At 43.4% G+C, this 26,191-nt stretch overlaps 2 protein-coding genes across 4 annotated transcripts; both read left to right on the top strand.

Moving 5' to 3' along the window:
- The first annotated feature begins 1,302 nt into the window (after positions 1-1,302).
- tuba5 (tubulin alpha 5) lies at positions 1,303-7,443 on the top strand. Of its 2 annotated transcripts, XM_086160020.1 has the most exons (5): positions 1,303-1,436; positions 2,942-3,167; positions 3,697-3,845; positions 5,966-6,646; positions 6,738-7,443. In XM_086160020.1, exons 1-5 carry the CDS (start codon positions 1,434-1,436, stop codon positions 7,035-7,037), a joined length of 1,359 nt encoding a protein of 452 aa, XP_086016146.1. In that variant the 5' UTR covers positions 1,303-1,433; the 3' UTR covers positions 7,038-7,443. The 2 variants fall into 2 exon arrangements, with proteins under 2 accessions (XP_086016146.1, XP_086016147.1); XM_086160021.1 differs by lacking the exons at positions 1,303-1,436; positions 2,942-3,167; positions 3,697-3,845 and having other exon boundaries at positions 6,738-7,439.
- A 1,924-nt stretch (positions 7,444-9,367) lies between these two features.
- Positions 9,368-26,130, top strand: kdm5bb (lysine demethylase 5Bb). Of its 2 annotated transcripts, XM_086159408.1 has the most exons (28): positions 9,368-9,783; positions 11,518-11,595; positions 11,980-12,102; positions 12,193-12,363; positions 12,772-12,828; positions 13,634-13,789; positions 13,914-14,007; positions 14,276-14,394; positions 14,932-15,090; positions 15,223-15,342; positions 15,436-15,594; positions 17,480-17,661; positions 17,766-17,928; positions 18,043-18,162; positions 18,292-18,486; positions 18,585-18,766; positions 18,904-19,028; positions 19,409-19,559; positions 19,717-19,831; positions 19,944-20,299; positions 21,078-21,216; positions 21,308-21,487; positions 21,562-21,723; positions 23,149-23,634; positions 23,724-23,808; positions 23,937-24,145; positions 24,225-24,491; positions 25,213-26,130. In XM_086159408.1, exons 1-28 carry the CDS (start codon positions 9,631-9,633, stop codon positions 25,348-25,350), a joined length of 4,644 nt encoding a protein of 1,547 aa, XP_086015534.1. In that variant the 5' UTR covers positions 9,368-9,630; the 3' UTR covers positions 25,351-26,130. The 2 variants fall into 2 exon arrangements, with proteins under 2 accessions (XP_086015534.1, XP_086015535.1); XM_086159409.1 differs by lacking the exon at positions 12,772-12,828.
- Positions 26,131-26,191: the final 61 nt, after the last annotated feature.

Raw genomic sequence — 26,191 nt, 5'->3', positions numbered from 1 at the left:
GTGGTGTCATGTCTGAGCGTTTCGGAGTGGAAAGGCCGAAAGTCGTTGCGTCTCCGCTGTGAATCCCCTCTGGCGCTCAGGAAGAACCGGGAATTATTCGCCTTTTCCCTCCCTGATTCTCACTTTAGCAGGAGGAAAGATGGAAAAACTTGTATTCAGTCACCGACCAGCTGGTCTGACAGGTGATCTCTCTCTTCCTGTATTTTCCCCTGTAAGAACGCAGAGCTTACCTTCTAAAGGTCGATGGGATTTCACACCATTGAAAATCAGTTTAATTTCAATTATTCCCATGTTCCCATGTTTGTTTTTCCTTTTAATTTAGTAATCAGAAGAGCCTCGTTTGGATTAAACATTTTCTAAATAAGACACCTGGAAAAAGCTCAGCTAGGTTTACATGAACAGAAAGTACGAAAAGAGACGAAATGAGGAAACTAGAAGAAAAATAGGGAACAGAAAGCTTTCAAAATTGGGGTTTAACAGGTCAATTTCACATTTCTGAGAATCTGATTGCTTCTGCAAAGAAAAGGTTATTGGCATGTTTACTGAGAGTAACTTTATCGAAGTATTCTTTTAACTACATTCATATATGAGCTTTATTGCTTCATAATCACTTTATTTTAATTCAGCTTTTCTGCTGCAAATGCCATCATGAGCCTATTTGGTCAAAGAGATTTGCTGCGAAACACATTCAGATGAGATGGCTAAGATGCAAAATGAAGAAAGTCTATATAATCAATCATGGGTTTCATACATTTTACAAATTAATATAAGTATTTGCTCAATTGATGTTTTGTTCTGATATCTTTTTTGAAAAATGTCATTTGATTTGCTGAATTTTCAGTGTAGTATCTGATTTAAGGGTCATTTTCTGTTTCTTTTTCTGTTTCTTTTCATTTCTCCAAACTTTTAGAAATTATTGAAATTATTATTTTTAATATTATTTCTTACAAATTCCCAGGTGCTTTCATGCATATTCTACACAAGGTCTTCGTATTTTTCAAGTAAAACGATAAAATAAAAATGTCATCATTTTTCTTGTTATTTTGCAGAGGTTTCTGTCGAAATTACAATTTACAGTTAGTACAACATGCATCGGAATACAATACCTATCACAAGGGACGTAAACCTTAAGATTTCAACAAGACCCTGTTTTTACTTACCAACAGATGTATCTGAGGGTCAAATCTGCAAGGCTGGATCAGATTTCCTGGGCTGAGATGTTTGTGGGAGGTGTACTTTGTGCCCGGAGGGCCTCCTGCAGTCTTCGCCCGTTTCTGAGCAAAGGTATAAAGAGCCTGTGACACGACGGACCAGGCGTAGCCTTGTGTTAGCGGAGACACCTCACCGTCCCGGGACACGGAGACGAAATACAGACTTTACTGGCGAACAACGTCCTTATTCCTGTATCATCTGCTCACATCATCTGGAGCGACATGGTGAGAAAACCTATGGTATTTTCATGTGAAAAATAATATGCTTGTTCTCTCTAAACCAGTTTTTCATTGCATGGGGCCAGGGAGATGTGCAGAAGCAGATTCAATCTGATCCACAGACACATAAGTTGCACACTTTGTCTATCAGTGTTGTGAAACATCGCTTTTTTAAAGACTTTTCATTTATATTACATTATAAACATTGCATGGTTTAATTTGAATATGGAAATAGTCTTGACACTTTCGGAGAGTCTGTTTGCGTTCATGTATTTCATTGTTTCTGGTCGTATTCAGGTGTCTTTGCTTGTGTGTCACTCAACAGCCCAAAATCATCTCTGTGGATGTTCCTCCTCCAGGCTTAACAAAGACGAAATTCTCAACATGTTGTAACATGAATGTTCCAAAAACTAGGGAGAAAACTACTGGTGTGAGGATTTCCCTTCTTTTTTTTTCTTTTTTGGATGGCGAGGGACAGGGGGTGTTTTATTTGCAGCCTAACTTGGAAAAGATTGTCCCAAGAAACAACAAACAATAGTGTGTGCTGTCGAGTGTTCCTGCAAGACGTTTCTGCTGGGCAGTAAATGGATACACACTCACTCCACTTCACTTTAACCAAATTGATGATGTAACTAGCATTTCTCAAGAAACTTGAGCAACAACATAATGAAAATCATAAAAAATGTAAATACTTACGAACACAGGGCCACATATAGACACATGAAACCGTTCACCCACTTGTTTTTTTTTTTTTTTTAATATATTTTCTGATACTTTTATTTCCTTCTGTTGTAAAGAATATTATATTACGTAAATACCTCTGCTGCACCGTCCACTTCCTGCTGTGTGAATTGAAATTTCCCCTTTGTGGGACGATTGAAGACACATTCTATTTTTCTAGTCTTTTTTTATTCATTCACATGTCATAAAGACGAATGACCGATCACACATCATACAGTCATGCAACCATTCAGTCACTCTTTCGCACCTCTGGGCATTTTAGGGACTCCGCCATGTTTGTGGACTGTGGAATCTCAGTTACATTTGTATCCTGAGAGAAGAGGATTCACAGAATGGGGTTTAAACGGAGGCGGATGAGTGACCCCTGAAGAGAAACCACTTCATATGAAACATGATCATAACAAATGGCATTTCCTTGAAATAAAACAGACGTTTTTTTTTTGTCCGAAATTCCATCCACGTCATTTATTACGCTGAAATTATATGAGAGGATCCTTTTATGTATCCGGTTCTGCACAGGATGCAAAACAGTTTTCTGGATGTATTGAAACACACATAGCCGTTTATTTCTGCACGGTCCTAGTGTTCAAAGCAGTACACATTTTGGTAAAGATGGACTCCTAAGTGGATTCTGCAAATGGATTATTAAGTACAAATGAAAGAAAACCTATTTCATCATTCACTGGTGTGTTTGTCTTCAACAGACAGCTCTGCTTCAGTGTTATATCAGATTCTTGGGAATAATTAAACTCTCTTGGTTTCTGACTCAGAGAGAGTGTATCTCCATCCACGTGGGCCAGGCAGGCGTGCAGACAGGAAATGCCTGCTGGGAGCTCTTTTGCCTGGAGCACGGCGTCGGACCCGATGGTGTCTTCCTGGACGAGCCTGCGCAGAAAAACTCACGTGAAGACCCGTTTAACACCTTCTTCAACACCGGGAGCTCCGGGCGCCACGTTCCTCGAGCCATATATGTGGACCTGGAGCCCACCGTGATCGGTACTGCACCTTTATTCATGCTCACTTTCCTCTTTGTCACTATCGCTTGTGTCTAGAGTGAATCTGCAGGTAACCCGCGAATTCTCGTATCCTAGCAACAAGCTTATTGCATGACCTATTAATCATCCCCCGGTAACATTTACTTAAGTGCATCATATTAGCAGAAAGTTGTGAAGTGCTGCATGGATTCAGTCATACAAGGTTTATGGCTTTTTTCCCCCAACCCGGCTCAGGTGATGATAAAATTTCCATGTCCTTGTTAGTACAGCATGATTTCTAAATCTAATCATCACTTCCTGCAAAGCATTTGACCTTCTTTCATACCTGGACATCACACCCAGCATGGATACCATACGAACTATTAGATGCAGTGTTAGGCTAGTTTAAGCACCCGTGCTTACAAAGTATAGCTGTTAATGTTTACCAGTCTTGGCTTAAATTTCACCCGGTGTATTCATTACGCCAAATATACCTGTTGAAGATGTGATTTTCCTTTTTCATTTCTCGAAATTAAAACTTTTCTTTTCAGACGAAGTCAGGGTCGGAAAGTATCGAGATCTTTTCCACCCTGAGCAGCTCATCTCCGGGAAGGAGGACGCAGCCAACAACTACGCCCGGGGCCATTACACCGTCGGTAAATCGGTCATTGATGGTGTCATGGAGCGCATACGAAAAATGGTCAGTCATCACTGACGTTTGAAATATTTTCCTGAAACTTAATAATCACAATGACATAAAACCCTTCTAAATAAGATCAGCAAGAGATGGGGAAACTCGAATTGATGGTTCCCTCTCAGAGCTCACTGTCTCTGTAAACGTGAATGCATTTTTCCACCACCCACCTTCCTCATTGGTATTTTCATGGTTTGTCATTCACAAACACATTTCCTGCATGGTAAAAGAATACGCTGTCGTGGCCCTGAGTGCAATGGTTGCAGAAACCCGTCAGGCGATTTCCTGTAATGAACGTTTACCACAGAGATCGCCGTGCTTGATTCAGAGATCTCGTCTCTTGACTTGACATTGTGGACAAACTGCCTCCCTTTAGCCGTTTTGTCATTCTGCTGCTACTGTTTCTTTTAAAAGTACTTTTCTCCAAACGATGATCTCCTGGTCCTACTTTGTTAATCAAATATTGATTTTACCCACCTTCTTTGGCTGTCTCCCTTGCCAGTTTGTCTGTCCTTTTTCCTGGTGTTACCAGCGTGTGCTTGAACTTGATGCATTCACCTGTTGAAGCATTCTTGGTTTGATTTACAATATTTGACAGAACTGATCCCAGTGAATGTCTGGATCATTAGTTTTGCCCAGGGGATTGAAGCAACATGCTACCGTAGGTTGACCCACAAAAAAGGTGGCTATCCCACCCATTCATCTATCCATCTCCTGCTGTTTATCCGAGATCAGGTTGCGGGAGCAGCAGCCTAAGCTGGCAGATCCAGACTTGGCTCCTCTCCACACGGAAGAGCAGAGGCTCTACTCTGAGCCCCTCACTGATGGCCAAGCTTCTCGCCCCGTTGCTAAGGGAGAGTTTGTGATCTAGTTCTTTCGCTAACCACCTACAGCAGATTGGAACACAGATTGACCAATAAATCTAGGGCTTCACTCTTTGCAGATTGAGAGTCTGCATTTCTGCTGACGCCGCAGCGATCTACCCATCGATCCCCCACTGAGTTTTTCCCTCATTGGTGAATAAGACCCTGAGGTACTTAGACCCCTCCATTTGGGTAGGTTGACCCAATTCTTTGACCCATAGAGGGCACTCCACCCTTTTCCGGTTGCAGATCATGGGCTTGGATTTTCTTCCCAGCCGTTTCAGTCACCTCTGAGGTGACCCATAGGCCTCTCCTATGGGTTGTGGACCAATGGGAAGGGGGACCCACGTTCTCCTTCCTAGCCACCAGGCGCTCGCCACCACCATCCCCGCTCCTGAGCCTTGCTCCAGAGTTGTTTCCCATTCCAAGTGGTATTCTTAGCCACATTCTCTACCCTCACCTCAGACCTGATGACTCTCGCCAGGAGCACAAGCAACTGAGCGCCGTGGATCACTGGGACACTTAAGCCTCCCCACTAAGATAAGATGGCAGGCAGTCATACATTTGGTTACAATGTGCAACTGCACCACCCAGAGTTGCTATCTCAAGCAAACATGTCCTTTCATTCATTCATTATCTATACTGCTTATCCTGCAGCCAGAGTTGCAGGGGATGCTGGAGCCTATCCCGTTTGTCATTGGGCGAAAGGCGAGGTTCACTCTGGTCCGGTTGAGTCGATCACAGGGCTACTTATAGAGGCATGCAGCTACTGCATGGTTTTGGAGTGTGGGAGGAAACGGGAGAAAATGAAAACGCCACACAGAAAGGCCCTCTGTCAGAATCGAGGGACCTTCTTGCTGTGAGGCAGAAGCATGAACTGCTGTGCCATCGGGCTGCGTCTGTAAACTTGTCCTTCAAACAACTACTTCTTTAAAATTCTCAACTCAAGCTGATAGTCGCAAGAGCATTCACGAGATTATGGTGCCGCTTTCGGTCGACGTCGGTGAAAATGAAAGGTACACGCACCTCACAACTTGGTGGACGCCAGCCACCGTGAAACCTCGCAGAAGAAGAAAACCTGGAGTTACCTGTGTATGAAACTCCAGCTGGTAGTGTGTATAAGCTAGCTTTGGATTCTTAGTGCAGAACAGTGACATTACAGGATAATTACAGGAGTAGTGAAGAACAGGAAACATATCTGTTTTTATTTAGTGAAATGTATAACTCCCTAAGTGCCGGTCCTTTCCTTGTGCCTCCCCTCAGACGGACCAGTGCACCGGTCTGCAAGGGTTCCTCGTCTTCCACAGCTTTGGAGGAGGCACCGGCTCCGGCTTCACCTCCCTGCTGATGGAGCGCCTGTCCGTTGACTACGGAAAGAAGTCGAAGCTGGAGTTTGCCGTTTACCCAGCTCCCCAGGTGTCCACCGCCGTGGTGGAGCCTTATAACGCTATCCTGACCACCCACACCACCCTGGAGCACTCCGACTGCGCCTTCATGGTGGACAACGAGGCCATTTATGACATATGCCGCCGCAACATGGATATTGAGAGTCCCGGTTACATAAATCTTAACAGATTGATCGGCCAGATCGTGTCATCAATCACCGCCTCGCTTCGATTCGACGGCGCGCTCAACGTGGATCTGATGGAGTTCCAGACTAATCTAGTCCCGTTTCCACGTATTCACTTCCCGCTGGTTACCTACGCTCCCATCATCTCTGCCGAGAAGGCCTACCACGAGCAGCTCAGCGTGTCGGAGATCACAAGTGCCTGCTTCGAGCCGTCCAATCAGATGGTCAAGTGCGATCCTCGTCACGGCCTGTACATGGCTTGTTGCATGCTCTATCGAGGCGATGTCGTCCCGAAGGATGTCAACGCCGCCATCGCCAACATCAAGACCAGACGCTCCATCCAATTTGTGGACTGGTGCCCGACTGGTTTCAAGGTGGGAAATGCTGATTTCACTCTTCCACCAAAATTGAGTTTTTTCGGGTGGACGAGGGCATCCCTCTCATCGCTCTCTTTTGTCTTAATAGGTCGGCATCAACTATCAGCCACCAACAGCGGTTCCCGGAGGTGACTTAGCCAAAGTCCAGAGAGCCGTGTGCATGCTGAGCAACACCACCGCCATCGCCGAGGCCTGGTCGCGTCTCGACCACAAATTCGACCTGATGTACGCCAAGCGGGCCTTCGTCCACTGGTATGTGGGAGAGGGCATGGAGGAGGGGGAGTTTGCGGAGGCCAGAGAGGACCTCGCCTGTCTCGAAAAGGACTACGAGGAGCTGGGCCACGCGACTCTCAACTCCGATAATGACGATGAAGATCAGGAGTACTGAAACTTGCAAGTCCTTGTTTTGCGCCAACATGACCGCCATGATCTGAGACAAAATATTTAATACTATACATATTCTAAGCAACCATGAACCCAGTTCATAATCTCATTTGATTATGTCGGAGGCTAATATCATCTGTGCTATATTAAAGATGGTTTGTTGTTTATTTTGCAAAACCTGTTGCGCTCATACAAGACCGGTTCAACCACCACATTGCAGTTTTGCATGTCTCTTTCTCTCTGGTTCATGTCTGCCCCACTCAGTCAAATCAAGTCCTTTCAAGTATTTGGCATCATATTGCGAAATACAATTCGTTCTCGGTATCTACATTCTTGTATTTGCTTCTTGTAAGTACCTACCGCTGAAATGTATATTTTCAGCCTGAGAATAAATAATGAGTATTCCAGGATCGAACATATCCATCCTGTTTTAAGTAAATAAGAACTGTCACTGGATGTATCTGAAATAACTCGCCGAGCGGGCTGCTTTTTTAAATCAACGACAGACTTAGAAATCTCCATCGTGACTTTAACGTCAGAACTACTAACCTAAGGATACAATTGAGTTTCCGTCCTGATGTTGTGTGGATCTCGCGCCTCACTTGCCAGTGGTTTGTCCATCACAAACTCAATGTCAGACATGCAAGTATGTTGTGCCATCGTGATTTGTGTGGCGACTACAAATTTGAGGCCACACACTATCAAAAGAGAGGTATGACAGTATGAACTTTGTTAAAAGAAAGATAATAAATAGATAGAAAAATAAATAAATGATTAAATAATTGGAAAAAAAACACACATACAGACACACAGACATTAACCGTGTTTTTTTGCCCCAAAGCACCTGACGATGTCTGTCTCCTGGTTACTTAGACTTTGGTAATAACTTTCAAGACTGATGACAGAGAAGTGAAGAAAATGTGGATCCTTTATTGGCAGGGTTATCAGCGTAAAAACAAATGTGCAGAGGGGTTGATTTTGGTGCAAACGTCGGCCGCTTGTAGCCAAAGTATTGAACATATAAGTGTCAAGAACCATTCCTCCATATCAGATATAATGGATTAATATAAAAAGGCCTCGCAGTGACTAAGTTGGGAATGATGTTAAGTTAGTATTTTATCCGGCCAGCCAAATCAATTTCTTTGAATATTTCAATAAGTTTTTCAATCAATATTGAAATTAGAAACTCTTCATTTTTTTCTTTTTTGTTTAATTTTGTATGGAACAAACAAAATAATGTCAGTACATGAATATGATCATGAATAATTTAAAAGGTAAGGTGTCACAAAATTTTAATATATCCATTAAAATTTTCATTTTTTTCAGTTCAAATGATACCTAGTTGGCCCGTGCATAAAAATTTAATAAGAAATGTGGCCGACCAGCCAAAATAATTGCCGACCCCTGATCTATCATCATGGCTGATGACAGTGAGAAATATCAAGTGACCTCTAAAGTCTACATAGGATGAAATAAAAAAAAAAACCTTATTGTATCGTTAAAAACGGTTGAAAAGTTATTCTGATCATTAGGAACTTCACAAGACGTTAAATACCGTCCCTCCCACTCAACCGTCCACACTTGCCATTTAAACAATGAGTTCCGGTAGACGTGAAAGTGTCACCTGAATGTATTCATCCGCGCAAGTGTAAACACAAAATATCCACAAAGAATAAGTTGTTTTTTTCAATCACCATTTTATTTTATTATTTTCCATGTTTTCTAATATTTCACTACGATAGCGTGTGATTATTTTAAATTTCTTTAATTCCCGCGTTTGTTTGCTTTTTTTCTCTCCCGATAATGATGGGAAAAAATGTTAAGAATGGAGACAGCAGGCCGTTTAGCAGACGTCACTGCAACAGCTCGTCTTTAGTTTTAATACGGAGATCTTTGTCAACGTTTTAGTCCATCATAACTCCCAAACAAAACAAAATGGAAAATCTAAGATGTAAAAATATCACGGTAAGTCGCCGTTGCAGAGTAACAAGTGTGATGAATGGGGTTTCCGTTGTGTGTTTGCGTGTTTCTTTGTTTGTTTTTCAGAAAGTGACACCAAAATAAGCACATTTTGGAAAATGAAAAATAACCCACCTCTGATCAATTGATTAAAAAGAGAGATAACGAATGTCCCTACCGCAGGGAAGTTTGGGGGGAAATTAATTAAATGATGATAGGATTACAGCCTTGTAATTGTTATAATAGTGGAACAAAAAAAAAACAGAAACCGGTGTTCACTGCCGCCTAAAACATTCAGCAACATTTACTTTTAGCAAATTTGAGAAAAACTTGAAGGAATCAGTCAAATGAATCCGACATCCGCAAGAAGTGTTTGGTATCTAGTTTTTTGAGCGGACGTGCTCACTGCCTTGGAACATTCTCTTCACTGTGCGTGGATTGGAGTGTTATGTGTGTGTGAGCTTGTATGTGTGTGTACAAGCTGCCTCCTGTCGTGTTGATGTCGCCCGTCTGCCGCCGAGTCAGACGGTGAAATAACCGGATTTCAGGTCGTGGGGTTAAAAAAAACAACCTCTTTTTTTTCTCCCCGAGCTGTGACCCGACCCGTCCTGTCCTAGCAACCGGCGCGGTCCGTCGCGATGAGCCAGCCTCGGCCGGACGAGTTCAAGCCTCCTCCGGAGTGCCCGGTCTTCGAGCCCAGCTGGGAAGAATTCGGAGATCCCTTTGCCTTCATCAACAAAATCCGTCCCATCGCCGAGAAAACTGGCATTTGCAAAGTCCGGCCGCCTCCGGTGAGTGTGTCCGGAGAAAACCCGAGGCGGATGCTGCCGAATTAGTTGAGACTGGTCTGTAGATGTACTGTGAGATTTAAAGGGACTGTTCAACATGGCGGACGTGCGGCTATATTCATTCTTTGTGCCGCCGCTGCTAGCCGTCTCCCACTTTGTGACATTTCGCGAAGCCGCCGTGTCGTTTCGCTCGACTTTTTTCGCGTCGCCGTCAATGATAAAGTCCTTTTGGCGGGGAATTCTCCCCGTCGGCCGCCGTGTGGTCAACAAAAGCTCCGGTTATCGAGCCCGGAGCGGGCAGGCTAGCGAGAAGCTAACGCTAGCTAACAGCTCCAGCAACCAACCTGTCATAATTTAGCACACGGCTTTGACATAGGTGGCGATGCGGAAGCCATTCTGTTTCCTCGGTGTGATTGTTTTGCCAAAGAAAGACACCGATCGCTGCATTCAAACTCCCCCCTTTCAGCCTGTAAATATCACCTTTGCAGTTTATTTTCAGTCGTTATGTATAATGTTACCCACAGCATCATGATGCAGACGGTGCGTGATCCATCACTTGGTGGTCAACTCCGAATGAAGACAGAAGCTGTGTTATTTGTGCGATGTAGTTATCAGGTTATTAATCCGCCGTTTACTAATATGCCCATTTATTACAAATAAAAATTATTCAAAGGTGAGACAAGAAGCAAGCCGGCGTAATTCAGCCCCAACCACCAGTATTGTTAAAAACGGTTGGGACAGTTGGGGAAAACAGTTGGGCTTTTCTTTTTTTGTTACGCAAGATTCCAACTCGTGTGCTATTTGATTTTTATCGTTTTTATTTTGTTTTTTTTTTGCTGGGACTTCTTTAAGATGAGCCATTGCTCATGCATGAGCCCATGTTGTAGGGTGTTGTCCTCCATGTTGGCTTTGTGGTAAGCTGGGCTGGTGACTGAGTCTTCCATCTGGCCATTTTGTGTGCCAGTGGGGGGATGTTGGCTACTGACTTAACCAAGAACTTGGGGTCCCCTCTTATTTTTATTGCAAAGGGGCCCCTGCCATTGTTTGTGCCTGGGCCGTGTGCTGTATTGACACAGTTATTGATTGTTGGTGCGAGTTCTGAAACTGCGAAGGATAACTGTGGCCTCACTGTCAAGCATATCACTAGGACTTGTCTTGCTTTTCCAGCTTCGAAACATACTTGTTACTTCATTGTTTCATGTGTCAATCGGCCCCTGTTTTGTTTGGTAACTCATGGAGGGTGACATTTTTAAGATTCTCCAAAATTTGGCTCTGAAAACTACTGTTCATGACGAGACCGCCGTGACTAATCAATGCAAGAACGAAGAACATTTAAACTCAACTGAAAGGTACTAAAAATGTGTCAATATTAATTACACAAAGTCTGTTGAATTAGAGATATATATTACAGCTTTTCCATTTGCTTGACGGGGATACTTTGGTAATAGATCTTAATTAGATTTGGATTCCAGTCAAAGAAAATGATTTCATAAGCGATCACAGAATGCGCTCCACAAAACCACAGTTCAGACTTTTAGTGGCCAATAACACGTCGAGAGGAACAGAATGTTTGAATCAAATGCCTATATTTTTAACGGGTCTTTATCTTAAATACAGATACTATGTGATTATCAATTCAAGAGAGAGAAAATGGGGGTTGGTGCTTACTGTGTTACTACAAAGAACACACATTCCAATGACCTTCGTGTGTTTTGTGTCTTTTTTGTTGCCTCTCAGGGTTGGCAGCCGCCATTTGCTTGCGATGTTGACAGACTTCACTTTGTTCCCCGGATCCAGAGGCTTAATGAGCTGGAGGTGAGTTTTGGCTGGTTAGATATTTAACTCCTGTGTCTGTATTTGCATATCTTAAAATACACATTTACTCCTCAGGTGTCTATGATATTACATTTCTACCTGACTTGTGCATTGAACTATTAAGTAGGCTGTTTTCAAAAATACAATTATGCTATAAAGAACATTAACATTATTCATGCCCTGTGATAATGTTATGTAACATTTAGGGTTGAAATTGCAAGTCTTGCTTTTCATTCAATCCAAAGTGAAACAGGGTCTGTATTTGTTTAGACGCTCTCCATTTTCTGAAATGAATATCAGTCTTTGAAGAATTATTTTTGCTGGGCATTTTTCAATTTCCTTCATATGGAGCTAACTGAGACGTTTGCACATGTCTGTTCCCAGGCACAGACCAGAGTCAAGCTCAACTTCTTGGACCAGATCGCCAAATTCTGGGATTTGCAGGGATGTCCCCTAAAGATCCCTCACGTCGAGAGGAAGATTTTGGACTTACATAAGCTCAACAAGGTTAAAGACAGATGACATTTCTCATCAGTTTCCTGTTTATTTGAAAACGCCGTACTGACGGCACACTCAAGAGTCGTAATTATTTTTCAGCTGGTTGCAGAAGAGGGCGGATTTGATCTTGTCTGCCGGGACAGACGATGGACTAAGATTGCACTGCAAATGGGCTTCGCCCCTGGCAAAGCTGTTGGCTCACACCTGCGAGGGCATTATGAGAAAATCCTCTATCCCTACAATCTCTTCCAGAGTGGAGCAAACCTGCTGGTGAGTTAAATGCCGCACCAGCAAGACAGTGTGTTCTGCTCACACAAGCAGCAGTGACTGGCTTCCCAGCGCAGAAGTAACATCAAACATGAATATTGCATATTAATGATCATTTCATTGCTGCTGTAAAAAAATTTTAATTGAACATTCTTATCATTTGCATGCTTTGTGATAAGACAACTGATGTCCATATGAACGTGATATTATTTTGCACATTTTTTTTCATCCGTAACCTTAAAGCAAGCTACTATGTAGTTTGGTCATGCATTGATTATTAGTCTGTATACTCTCACTAATATTATGTAAAATCTCACAAGAGAGTTCTTCCAACATGGGTCGATTGGCAGCGTGACCTCCTGCACAGGTCACTCTAAATTGTTTAATTACCCGAGTTCTCTCTTGTATCAGGCACCAGAGGCAGCTTCCAAACTGATGCGTTTGGAGGCTGATCCTGATCTTGAAAAGGTATGTTGTTGTTGTGCGTGAAGGACTCACAGTTTAACACAATGCATGCCTATCTCCTGCTGGCACTGTGTTTTTTTTTTTTTTTTGCTGGCTCGTGGTTTCTGTCTGCAGAGTCCACATTGCGAGTTGTCTTTTAACATTCAAACAGCCTCTGTTGGTTTTGCAGCCACTCAAGGGAAATTGGCCTACATTTAACCATTTCGGTTTCTTCCTGGATGGAAGTCAAAACTAGTTTCTGATTTCCTTTTGACATGCAGAAACTAGCTGGAAAAAATATTTTAAGTCTAAATCTATGAAATGTTTTTCATTTAATTTCTGTTCTCTATTGCTACCAAAAATAATCAAACTGCAAACTGAAAGGCACCTCATGAAGCCTGACGTTAACTACCTTTACACGTCTACCCGAGTGCCGAGCTTTCCTCCTCTGATGTGGCTAGTAACCTGTTAGTTTCTCTTCTCCCTGTTTCGATGTGAAAACTAACCACATCCTTTTTATGACCCCTTACCTCTTCTGAGTGTCAAAAAGTGCAAGTCAAATTCATGTGACCCACTTGGGTCCCAAGCAGTCACATAGAAGAGTCTTAATTGATTTTATGACTGGTGGTGTACTACTCCACTTTAACGTAGCACTTTTGGTGACATTCCCTTTCCGGTTATAGACCCCTTCAGTCGTGCATGTTTAGCCCTGTTCATAAACATTGCAGTCCATTGATATTTCACTGCCAACTAAGTTTGGGGAAAACAGTGTTTCCTTATTTTAGTTCCCATGGAGATGTTGTTTTCACCCAAATACTGTTTCCTTCAGTGTGTCCAGAAGCCCGTCCAGCCAGTGGACAGCGCAGGGAGCATTGAGAGCGTAGATGCGAAGGAGATGAAGATGCAGGATCAGCTTCAGAGGTCGCCTGTACAGACACCTGATCTGTGTTCTGGCGCTCGCAGAGCCAAGCGCATGAAGTCTGAGGTGGGCGTCCTGAAACTCGCAGACCTTTTTATGAACACACATTTTAGCTGGTCGTCTTTGCAAAAGCTCCAAATTCATGTTTTTGGCAGCTTCACACATAATCACATCGTCATCTCCTCTGTAGAACGTCTGCGTGAAGACCGAACCAGGGGAGCCGGGGGACAACCGGCCAAACCTGCGGAGGAGGATGGGTTCTTTTGTTGCCAAGTCAGAACCAGGTCAGGCTCCATATCACCAAATCACGGTTTCCACCGATCCTGAAAAACTGCAAAACAGATGACTGAAAATTAAAAGAAAATATGTTCTAATTAAATTTAGGATTAAAATAATTAGTTTTAAAGAAATTACTGTAACACTACCTCTTGATACCCTAAAATAAGCAAGAAGTAATCCATGCTTCTGTATAAAACAAAAGTTGCTCTTCATATTCATAACAGATACGCCGTGCGTGGTAAAAGTGTTACATTTTCATTTTGCTTCTTTCAGAAAAAGCGATTCCTATTACAGTGAAACAGGAACCGGTTGAAATCAAGGAGATGGTAATTGAAGCCGACAAATACAAGCAGCGGTACAAGAAAAACATCCCTCCAGTTCCTCCGAGTCCCGTAAGTAGAAATGTCTGATTTATATGGATCAAATAAATGATCTTGGAAACCAGGGAGACATATAAGGCTTATCATCAAATGTGCAAGTTCGGCTCCGATCAAACCCCACTAATGTTTTCCCCCTTGCGGAGCTTTTCAAGATCCAAGACTCAACGTCTTTTATTTTTTTGGTGTATTCTTTATTTTGAGTGTATTGATCCCCATGGTGAAGCTAGCTTAATCTATCACACTCCAGAGACACATCTCTGTGCGCGCATTACGAAAACAATCTAAAGATAAAAATTATGGCGCATTAACAATAGCTTGTAATATGTCATTTGAGAGCATAAAGGACCAGAATGAAATACTGGGAAAATGAAGTTAATGATGGAGGACTTGAATACGTGTTTCATTTGATATCCACATGGGTAATTACATACATTTACACGCTGAAAATGGTTCTACTCCGAAAAGGCTTGTACAGATAGTAACATCTCAACTTTGCTATGTTACAGTCACCGCATTAAACTAAACACAGACCTCTACTGTGTTTTCCAGGTGGATCTGGTCGTGTGTCTGGTTTGTGGCAGTGGGGGCGACGAAGAACGACTGTTGCTGTGTGACGGCTGTGACGATAGTTACCACACCTTCTGCCTGATCCCCCCCCTGCACGACGTCCCGAAGGGAGACTGGAGGTGCCCCAAGTGTTTGGCTCAGGTGCAAATGATGTCTGATACAAATTGATGTGTTTAGTGAGGTGTGATTGAAAACACCAGTAAGTGAGAAACAAGGGAAAATATACACATTTGTTCATCCTTTTTTTTTTTTGTGTGTGCTTAATCTTTGTAGGAGTGCAGCAAACCTCATGAGGCATTCGGCTTTGAGCAGGCATTCAGAGACTACTCGCTGCGTGCATTCGGACAAATGGCCGATGCTTTCAAATCGGATTACTTCAACATGCCGGTTCATGTTAGTTGAACAACTTTCTAACAAATTAATGAGTCCCCCTTGTTATGAGCGGCATAAATTTTTACCATTTATATCAATTTTTTTTTCCCCCAGATGGTACCCACTGAGCTTGTGGAGAAGGAATTCTGGCGACTAGTGGGTGCCATCGAGGAGGACGTTACCGTCGAATACGGAGCAGATATTGCCTCCAAGGAGTTTGGGAGTGGCTTTCCAATTCCGAATGGAAAATTCAAGGTGTCTCCAGGTGACGAGGTAAATTAGCACTCCACTGAGAGTATTCCCCCTCAACCTTCATGTGTGAGGATACATTCAAAAAGCTGCTATGATGTTTTGGCTACATTTGATATTGTCAGTGTAAATAATTGAGTCATTATTGATCCAACCCCAAAGTCCACAAAAGAAAATCGCATGACATGCATTTGTTGGCCAAGTCAACAAATGCGTGGATGACTGCAGCGTCCACTCACCACCCCTGCCCTCCACGTACCCTGGATAACTGAGAAAGTACGCAAAATGCTAAAGGCACAGAGAGACGGAAACAGCAAGAGATAACTTGAACCATGCTGTTGAGTGCTCACAATCAAAAATCAAAGACTTTTTCCACAATGCCACCATTTCCAGGAGTAAGTGGCAAGGCATACAGGCTATCACAAACTACAGGGTAGCCCCTCCTGATTGTGATGTTGAAGCAGATTTTTTTGATGAAATCCAACAACTTCTTTGGGTGGATTGAGGCATAAAATTGCACTCCTGCCGGGAAAGTCATTCCCCACTTGGGTGAGGAGGAATTCTGTCTTGGAGAATCAATACTCAGAAGGCCTCGGGCCCTGATAACATAACTAAACTGACAATTAGGGAATATGCAGACTAGCTGGCTTTTGTTGTAACAGACGATAATACGTCACCGGATCAACAAAGTTCCTTTGTTTTTCAAGACTCACATCATCATTCTAGTGCCAAAAATCCCCTCAGATGATGTCACTGAATGACTACCAGCCCATTGCGCTCACACCTATTATGTTGAAGTACTTTGAGAGGCTGGTCAAGGAGCACATCCTTCCAAAATCCCTCCCTCCAAAATCCTTCCCACATTCGATCCCCTCCAGTCTGCCCACCTGCCAAACCGCTCCACAGAGCATGATGGTAGCACTGCTGTCATGTCAACCTGATCTTGAACAGAGAAAAAAAACAAAGATCATCGTTGACTTCAAGAAGAACCAGCTCACCCCTGCGCCACTTCTCATCAGCAACATGGCTGCAGAGGTGGTCAGCTGCACCAGGTCCGCGGGCATGCACTTCACAGATGACCTCACCTGGTCCGTGAATCCCACGTCGCTGGTCAAGAAGTGTCTGAACTTTAATGCACTGGATGAGGAGAGCCCACCTGCCCTCGTACATTCCCACTATATTCTACAGAAGAGCCACAGAGAGCACTTCAACTACCTGCATCTCTGAGTGGTGTGGAGGCTGAAGTGCCTGTGACAGGAAGAATGTGAGGAGAGCATTGATCATAGCAGAGAAGATCATTGGGACCTTTCTTTCCCCCGTTAAGGACATCCCACTGAAGCGTTGCATGTACAAAGCTAGAAACATAATTAGTTACTCCTCATATCCACATCAGGGACCTTTTTCCCTGCTGACCTCTGGAAAGAGGTTCTACAGCTTTTGGTGCAGGAATACCAGGTTTTGCAACATTTGTTTTCCCTCAGGTCATCAGACTTTTGAGCTGAAAAATTAAAATATGCTGCTTCTTCTGGATACCCCATTCTTACACTGGGTACTATGTTCTTTCTTATACTGGATATCACGTCTCACCCGTCTTTACAATTTACTCTCTTGTTTATACAAACTCACTGTGCACCTTTTTTAACTTTCAGATGTCACTTTGACTATCGCACTCCATAACACTCTTGCTGCTGTATGTTTTTGATAAACTTTATATCTAATTGTGTGCTGAATCACGGGATGAAATTTCGATCTGTGTGCACTTGTTGTTTACTGAATGGCGATAAAGCCTGTGTTAAGTCTAAGAAATCAGTGTTGCAGCTTCCTTCCAAATAACTTCAGGGAACTGTGACCTGATGCGTTCATTGCAAGAACATTGCATAGTCAGTCATGTGATGTGTCTTTCTGGCAGAAATACCTCAAGTGTGGCTGGAACCTCAACAACTTGGCCATGATGAACCCCTCTGTACTCACTCACGTGACCGCTGACATCTGTGGAATGACGCTGCCGTGGCTTTATGTTGGCATGTGCTTCTCCTCCTTCTGCTGGCACATTGAGGATCACTGGAGCTACTCCATCAACTACTTGCATTGGTATTTAAGAAAAATGTCTCGGCGATCACTTGGTACAGCAAGAATGTCTAGATTTGTTCCCCGAATTTCTAACATAAACATTTTCCATTTTTTCTCCTCTGAAGGGGGGAACCCAAAACCTGGTATGGTGCTCCGGGCTTTGCTGCGGAACAGTTGGAGGAGGTGATGAAGAAGCTGGCTCCGGAGCTATTTGAGTCTCAGCCTGACCTGCTACACCAGCTGGTCACAATCATGAACCCCAACACCCTGATGGCTTATGGAGTCCCAGTACGTGTTAATATGCCCCCCCCCCCCGGCAACGGCAACGCAGCTCAGCTTTTCTCATCAAGTCTTTGGTATCATAAACATAAGTTTGTTTGTTTTTTTTGCTTAATCCCACAGATTTACAGAACAAACCAGTGTGCCGGTGAGTTTGTCGTCACGTTTCCTCGAGCCTACCACAGCGGCTTTAATCAAGGCTTCAACTTCGCCGAGGCGGTCAACTTCTGCACTGTCGACTGGGTGGGTGTCATATTTGAACATTTATACTGTGAATTCAATTGAATTTATATATTTAGCAATCATATCAATATTCCATGCTTTGAGAAGGTGTCTCTTTATAATTCATTTGCTCTATTTCTGTGATCCCAGATGCCTCTTGGTAGGCAGTGTGTTGAACATTATCGTATGCTGCATCGCTATAATGTCTTCTCCCATGATGAGATGGTGTGCAACATGGCCTCCAAGGCAGACACCCTTGACGTTGTCCTGGCATCAGCTGTGCACAAAGATTTGGTCCTCATGATCCGAGAAGAGCAGGAGCTGAGAGAAAAAGTAAAGAAAATGGTATGGTAACCATCATCTGATGTGTAAAGATGCTACGTTCACGCTTACCATGTCTTGCGCAAGCTGATATTAATTATTTTGTTTTCGCACATTTTTAGGGCATGTTGCATTGTCAGGAAGCAACATACGATCACCTTCAGGATGACGAGCGGCAGTGTGCCAAGTGCAGGACTACCTGTTACCTCTCTGCCGTCACCTGCCCCTGCAGCCCCGGTGTGCTGGTCTGTTTGCACCACATCAACAGCCTCTGCTCCTGCCCAGTCACCAACTACACACTGAAGTAGGTCTCCCTGGAGCTTTATAGAATCGCTGCCACTAAGGGGGGGAAAAAAAGCATTCAATCAATGAAAACTGCCCCTTCCAAAGTAGGTTTAGTATCTATTCAGAGTAAATTGAGGGCTCTATTTCCTCTTGCAGCTACAGATACACACTGGATGACCTGTACCCCATGATGAATGCAGTGAAGCAGCGAGCTGAGCAGTATGATGAATGGGCCTCCCGTGTGACAGAGACTCTAGAGGCCAAACTGGAAAAGAAGAGGGGTAAGTTCAAATGCAAGTTAAAAAACAAAACAAAGCATCAAGCAAATCACCATGATGAAGGTCATGAGCAATTGAAAACATACAGCTCTTTTGTTTTTCCCATCGTGTTAAGCTCTTAGAAAGGTCATCTAAATTTCCTAATTTTCCCGGCTATGCTTTTGGGGGAATATGCCCGCTTGCTGTCAGATGCCCTTCTCTTTGGCTGCATTATGAATTCCAGCACCTTCCTCCCACTCCACTAAAGTTTAACATTCTCTTGTTTAGACTTGATTGTGTCCTATTTCTCTTTTTAATTGTTATGTCTAAATATTTTTTCTTTGCGAAAAACAGTGACATTTCCTGCTGTATTAATGATGTTTCATTCTTGTGTGTCTCTCCAGGCCTGCCGGTCTTTCGCTCCCTTCTCACTGAATCAGAATCTAGACTTTTCCCAGATAACGACCTGCTCCGTCGGCTACGGATGGTCACACAAGACGCAGAGAAGTGTGCCACGGTGGCGCAGCAGCTTTTAAACGGCAAGAGGCAGACCAGGTATTGTGAACATACTCTAAGCTCATCAGAAATATCCCGCTTAAAGGTTAAATGCCTAGATTTGCCGTGTTTACATTTCTGAATGATTCCTCTGTTTAGGATTAAGTCTGAGAAGTACGGAGGTTAATCTTTTTATCCTTTGGATCCCTTTCCTAAGGTATCGGTGTGGCAGTGGGAAGTCACGCAGTCAGCTGACCGTGGAGGAGTTGAGTTCATTCGTGAGGCAGCTCTATAACCTCTCATGTAGCCTCCCTCAAGCCCCTTTGTTGAAGGTAGGCTCTTTGGAACGCACTTCAGCTAAGTGAGGTCTGGCTTCCATTCATTAAATTAGCAAGAATCACTAAAAAGAATCACTGGTGAATGTGATTTGCTGTGACTTGTCAGGAACTCTTGAATCGCATCGAAGATTTTCAGCAGCACAGTGAGAAGGTGCTGGCAGATGACGTTCCCAGCGTTGCCGAAATCCAGAGCCTTTTGGATACCAGCTTCGATTTCGACGTCGAGCTGCCTGAGCTGCCTCGCCTGAGAGTAAGGCTGGAGCAGGCGCGCTGGCTGGAGGGAGTGCAGCAAGCCAGCGGCCAGCCTGCTACCTTGACTTTGGAAATGATGAGAAGGCTAATCGACCAAGGAGTCGGCCTGGCTCCTCATCCGTCCGTGGAGAAAGCCATGGCGCGACTTCAGGAGCTGCTCACGGTGTCGGAGCACTGGGAAGACAGGGCCAGCAGTCTTCTTAAAGCGAGGTGAAGCTGCCGACTGATCCATCACAGTAGCTAATCAATCGGTTGGAAATGATTGAAAACGTCAAAAGCGGACACGTTAACGTCCTAATGTTGCTCCTCTAATAGTAGCTCCAATCCCAAATCATCCTGTCTAAAATGTTATTGCCATAGGATGAATTCTCTTTCCAGATCTTTGCACCGATTGCACCTGAATAATATACTATTAAGTCAGTGCTCCTGATTTTGCTTCGTTTTAATTACAGCTAGTGCAAAATGCTGCCGCTAGAATATTCAACAAGATCAACAAAAAGTGAGCATCATGTTTAGTTCTGCCCTCATTCCATTGGTACTCAGTGCTGTCCAGTATTAACTGTCGCAAGTTGCTTTTCAAAGGCTTTTAATGGCATGGCTGTCAGGATTGTGCATCTCTTCTCTCCATCATCAAATTAACCAATTTTTAAAAAATTAAATTCCTACATTTCCAAAATTTATGTTTCTTCACCATGCTTAGATTATTGCAGCTTCGAATCTTCAGTTTCACAATATTTTTTAAATGTTGTGTTTTACTATCTTATAAAAATCACTGTCTGACACTCGGGACTTGAGTTACACTGCATTTAGAATCTGTACAGAAATGTGCAGGCTTCAAGTTAACCGACCAAACCTGTGATTGCAGGATATTTTCAAAATGAATTCCTGTAACGAATTTAAGGAAATTGCCATGAATAGTCATTGACGTTTTCTTTGAGGCACATAGTTTTATCACTTAGAATGTGATGTTTGTTGTACCACCTGCCAGACCACCACACTCCATAGAAACCCTCAATGCTGCTGCTGAAAAGGTGTCCAGCATCCCCGCGTATCTCCCCAACTGCCTCCTCCTGAAGGACACCATCAGGAAAGCTCAGGAATGGCTTCAGGAAGCCGAGGAGCTCCAGGTTCTGACACGCTCGATATTCCTGCTGTGTCCCGTTGGATTCATTGCACGTCAGCCCACAATTAGCACTGAAGAAACTCCCTTTCTTTCAGGCCAGCGGTTGCATACTGATGGTAGACAACCTATCTGACATGGTGCTGCGTGGACAAGCTATTCAGGTCCACCTGGAGCCCCTCGACAGGCTGGAATCTTTAATGGTTGAAGTGCAAGAATGGAAAGAATCTACAGCTACGATTTTTGTCCCGAAAGACTCTGGCTTTTCCTTGATGGAGGTAAAATCCCACTAGGTTGAAACAAGCATGAGAAGAAATCATCAGTCAGCCAGGTGTCACTGTGTTTACCTCAGGTCCTGTGTCCGAGATGTGAAGTTGGAAATGAAGGTTCTCCGAAGAGGAAGGCCAAGAAAGGCAAAGAATCACCTAAAAGTAACAAGAAGAAAACTCCAAGACTAAACTCTCTCAGTGATGTGGAAAAAGTGCTTTCGGAGACCCTGGACTCTACCTCTGCTGTAAGTCAGTCGTTCTTTTATTCACGTTCCCATGCTTTCGTGCTGGGATGCTGTTATAGATTATCCATTACATTTTCCACAAAAATCATCTCATCTTACATCCTTTATAATATACATGCTCACATGGGCATTTTTTAGTAGTAAATACAAAATAATTAAAGTTTTCTTCTGTATTTATTAAGTTTTCTGCTCCAGATAGATCCCAGCACATACTTCATGTTTGTTTACCATCAACTATCTCTCAGATGAATTGATTTATTTTGTTTTCCTATACCTAACTAAATTTGATTTGAGGTGCAATAGTTGAGTCAAAAATATAGGGGAATACATCTCATTACGCTTAGACCGAAGGGACCTTCCCTGTGTGCCAGTCAGGCAGTATTTTTGTCCCTGCACAGAATGAAGTCTTTATTATACACAGCAGTAATTCTGTTACATAGAAGATAAACTGGGTCAAAGAGAACTTCCAATCCCCACAGTGATCATTTTCACCACACTATCTACACAGTAGCATGCAGGGCTTTTCTCCACTCGTCTGTTTCTAAACAGTGTTCTGAGTGGTTGTCTATTCAAATCAGGAGAGGGGGAAAAAGGCGGAAAAAATCCAATTGGCATAGATTAGATGCAAAAGAAAGGGAAACAAAAACAAAGTTTTGGTTATGTGGCACTAATGAGCTGCCAGATTACTTTCAGTACATTTTGGCACAGATTTCAGACAGACTCTCCTCCGGAGGGAAGAACACTAATACACAAAGTGACTGTCTAATAAGCACCTTGACTCGAGCCAGCAGCTTTTCTGGCCTTTTAGCGATTTGAGCGGAATCTTCAGGCCAGGCTGTCGGTGAGAGAGAAAAAAAAATCCAGATTTGCTGATCAGCCTTTAACAAATCAGCGCACCAAGAGGAGAAACTAATGTGACCAGAGTAGTAAACAAGTTTCGTAATGCTGGCACGCATAAAACGTTCCTCTAATATTTTTTTGCATCATCTGATCTGATTAATGTGTTTTTTCTCCCGATAGCAGTTTCACTTTTTCTAACATTAAAAGGCAGAAGCTATTGCATGATGTCAGAATGGCTATCAAATGTCCAATTTTTTTTCTTAATTTTTCCTTGCTCAACGTCTTCAATTTTTGGTTTTGTGGCATCACTTACTTGTGTGCTTGTGTGGGGGGTTACCTCCTCTTAGTACAGCGTCAGCTGCCTGTTCCGACCGTGAGGTGTGTCCTCACACTAGGGGCTGAGTGGAGTCAAAACCTGTCAAAATATGTAACACAATGAATAAATGATCCACTAAATCCCCTTAATATTTGACTTTCTCCACTCAGTCCCTCAGGTGTAACTTTTGATGTGTAAAGACATTCAGAGTGCCTCCTGTGATAAATAGAGGCAAATCTGATTTTGTTGTCGTTCATTTTCCTCACCAGGTAGCGACCCTGGAGGAGCTGCGGATGAGGGAGATGGATGCTTTTTCTAATCTGAGAGCAGCAAATGAGTCAAAGCTGCTTCCCACCGCAGACTGCATGGACCTGAAGGTGTGCGTCTGTCAGAAGCCCCCAATGGGGGCAATGCTGCAGTGTGAACTCTGCAGAGATGCATTCCACAGCGTCTGTGTCAAGGACCCGTCGGACCCTTTCGAAACCCGGCCTTGGCTCTGTCCACACTGCCTGCGCTCAGAAAAGCCCCCCTTCAACAAGGTCCTCTCGCTGCTGGCGTCTCTGCAGCGCATCCGGGTGCGTCTGCCGGAGGGCGATGCCCTGCACTATTTGGTTGAGAGGACCTTGGACTGGCAGCATCGGGCACAGCAGATCACACAGCCCTGTAATCTACCAGAGCTGGAAGACACAGCAGGACCTCCTCCCACTTTAACCTGCTGGGCGTCCAGTAGCAACGAGATTCACCACAACACCCAGGTCACTCATCGTCTCCATCTCCCAGTTTTCTAAGGGGCTCACAGAGTCTTTCTGGCTTGTTAATTGTTGCCTGGTGTGCTTTTTTTCAGGCTCCTTGTTTGACTCCAGAGTGGAACAGGAGTAGCCATGCCCAGACTGTCTTCTACACTGAGCAGAGATGCATACCGCTGCAGGGTCAGTTTCTGTCTAACCAACCGAAGGAGCCCCTCTCTGCTCCCCGTTCTACCTATGGTGTGGTTACAGGTGAACAGATCAGTCTTTGTGAGCCGTGCGTCTTGCTCATCCTTGAAATTGTCTGATAGGTTTGAGTCAGGAGCTGGAGGAGTTGATGGTAGAGGGCCTCCTCCTGCAAGTATCTCTGCCAGAAGTGCAGAGCCTCCACCATGCATTACTGGACAGAGTCACAAGCCAGCACTCGAACAGATGCGTGTCTCCACCGCAGGACGAGCACGCAGACTGCGACAAACACGCGCAGTGTAATTCTCAGGGAAAAACTCAGCCACTGAACAAGGTAGAACATTTTGTCACAGGATGATGACTTAAAAATAAGGCTCTTGGAGTAACGCGTGTGTCTGTGTATGTACTTTTAGGACGGTGTCAATGATGTGAGGGAAGCCGTGGCTGGTCCAGAAAAGAAAGCCAAGAGGCACATGGAGAGGGAAAGTCCGACTGTGGAGCACAGGGGGAAGGACAAAAGGCACTCACACAAAAGACAGAAGATGAGTAAAAAGAACCTGCAGCACCGGACAACCTCCAACGTGTCCTCGCCTCGTTCTGATTTCTCACAATCTGACGACTCTGATGAGGAGCTGGCTGTGTGTCCAGCAGACAGATGTCAGCTCCCGGAGGGGGAGGAGGTGAGGAGCAAGGAGAAATTGTTCTCAACAGCTATTTCCTGCTGGTGTGTGTTTTCCCATAGAGAGAACGTTTTCAGGTTACAGATTCACAAAGGTATACGATGACAGTGAAGCGAAGCGACAGAGAAGAGCCTTTGTTAAATTTAGCAATATTATATGACCATAAAAATAACTGATTTCTTAGTTCTCCATACTGTTTTGTAAGTATTAGGGATTATTTGGGTGAACTGAATTTTGAAGCAAATGATTAGTCATTTGTCATTTACTTAAACACAATGTCTAGTTCCTCTCCTTACTCCCATTTCCTTTAACAACTCTCCTACTTGTGATTGATAGTTGTTTTTATTTTGTAATGCAAGTAAATGATAATCTGTGATTTCATGTCCCCTCAAACCATTCACTCTTCAGACACTATAAACAAAATGTAATCTGGTCACACAATATACATCTACTATTGATTACATTTCAAATCATAGGAGCATTTCATTTGTAAATTGGTATTTGAGCAGTTTTAGATAGCATTTATATTGCAATAAACAAGAAATTGTCTATAAATATTTATTTAAAGTCCCTTCAGACTGCTAGTTAGCAACATAGTCTGTGGAGATAAATCTCCTGTTGATCAACTAACATGTAACTCGACAAGTAATCTTGAGTCTGATTGGTTCAACACCCGAGCAGCTTTCTGTTAGTCACTGAAACCGCTGTGTTTGCCCCTCAGGTGGACTGGGTCCAGTGCGACGGCAGCTGTAATCAGTGGTTTCACCAGGTCTGCGTTGGCGTCACGCCCGAGATGGCAGAAAAGGAGGACTACATTTGCGTCCGATGTACACTGAAGGACGGACACATGAGAAAATGAAGAGAAAGTAGAGTTTTATCTGAATGACAGCCACCGTCTGGATGTGTCACTGAATCCCCTCCCACCACTCCGTCTCTCCCACCCTTTTGTAACAACGGTGCTATCTTCTCTTTCTCTTGTTGTTCAGAACTATGTTGTTTAGTTATTTTTTGTATTTTTACATATATATATATATATATATATTATATATATTTCTTTCTTCTTATCAATTGTTTGTGGTTGTCGAAATGAAGAAAAACAAAAAAAACAGGATGTCAAGTGTGCTGCATGGGATTCCGTTAAGTTGGCATAAAGGAGTCTTGCCATATGATGCAACCAGAAAAGAGGGTTTAATCAAGGGTTAATATTATCTCCTCTGGAACCTCATTGCATGTTAAACCAGATATAAGGAGACAGAAGTCAACTTATTCATCACCGCCATCCCACATAATGACTATTCCAATTTTTTTTCTTTAAAATTCAGTGTTTGGTACATGCATCTTAATATAATTATTCTCTTTTTTGTAGAATAGGTTTATTTATCTGAGCAATAATTTTTTTTTGTCCAAATTGATTTAAATGGTTTGATCTCTTAACGAGTCGTGTTGGTGCTGTAGCGATGGTGTGATGTACAGAAGGCTACGCAGATGGATGGCTTACAGCTGTGGAGTCGTTATGTAGCAGACAGGAGGACGTGCCGCTGCAGCTTGTAACCTGGCATAGGACACTGCAGGAGGGACTTTGCATAGCTGAAGATGTTACAAGTTTATATTGTGGAATAAAGCCCTTTTGTTCTATGGAGAAGCCTTGCCTTTGTTACTGGAAGATGGTGAGAAAAACACCAGATGGCATGGTACACTTG

The sequence above is a fragment of the Fistularia commersonii genome, chromosome 14 (assembly GCF_037954325.1).
Source record: "Fistularia commersonii isolate RoL2024-O1a breed Wild chromosome 14, RoL_Fcom_v1.0, whole genome shotgun sequence".
Classification (NCBI taxonomy): domain Eukaryota; kingdom Metazoa; phylum Chordata; class Actinopteri; order Syngnathiformes; family Fistulariidae; genus Fistularia; species Fistularia commersonii.
This window is presented reverse-complemented; position numbering and strand designations above follow the sequence as displayed.

What these genes read in the sequence shown, in the direction of transcription:
- tuba5 (XM_086160020.1), top strand. An exon ending in TGGAGCGCATACGAAAAATG is followed by an intron (nt 3,846 to 5,965) that starts GTCAGTCATCAC and finishes GCCTCCCCTCAG; the next exon opens with ACGGACCAGTGCACCGGTCT. An exon ending in GGTGCCCGACTGGTTTCAAG is followed by an intron (nt 6,647 to 6,737) that starts GTGGGAAATGCT and finishes TTGTCTTAATAG; the next exon opens with GTCGGCATCAACTATCAGCC.
- kdm5bb (XM_086159408.1), top strand. Translation starts at nt 9,631, where the DNA reads ATGAGCCAGCCTCGGCCGGACGAGTTCAAGCCTCCTCCGGAGTGCCCG. An exon ending in ACTTACATAAGCTCAACAAG is followed by an intron (nt 12,103 to 12,192) that starts GTTAAAGACAGA and finishes ATTATTTTTCAG; the next exon opens with CTGGTTGCAGAAGAGGGCGG. An exon ending in GAGAAAAAGTAAAGAAAATG is followed by an intron (nt 18,487 to 18,584) that starts GTATGGTAACCA and finishes GCACATTTTTAG; the next exon opens with GGCATGTTGCATTGTCAGGA.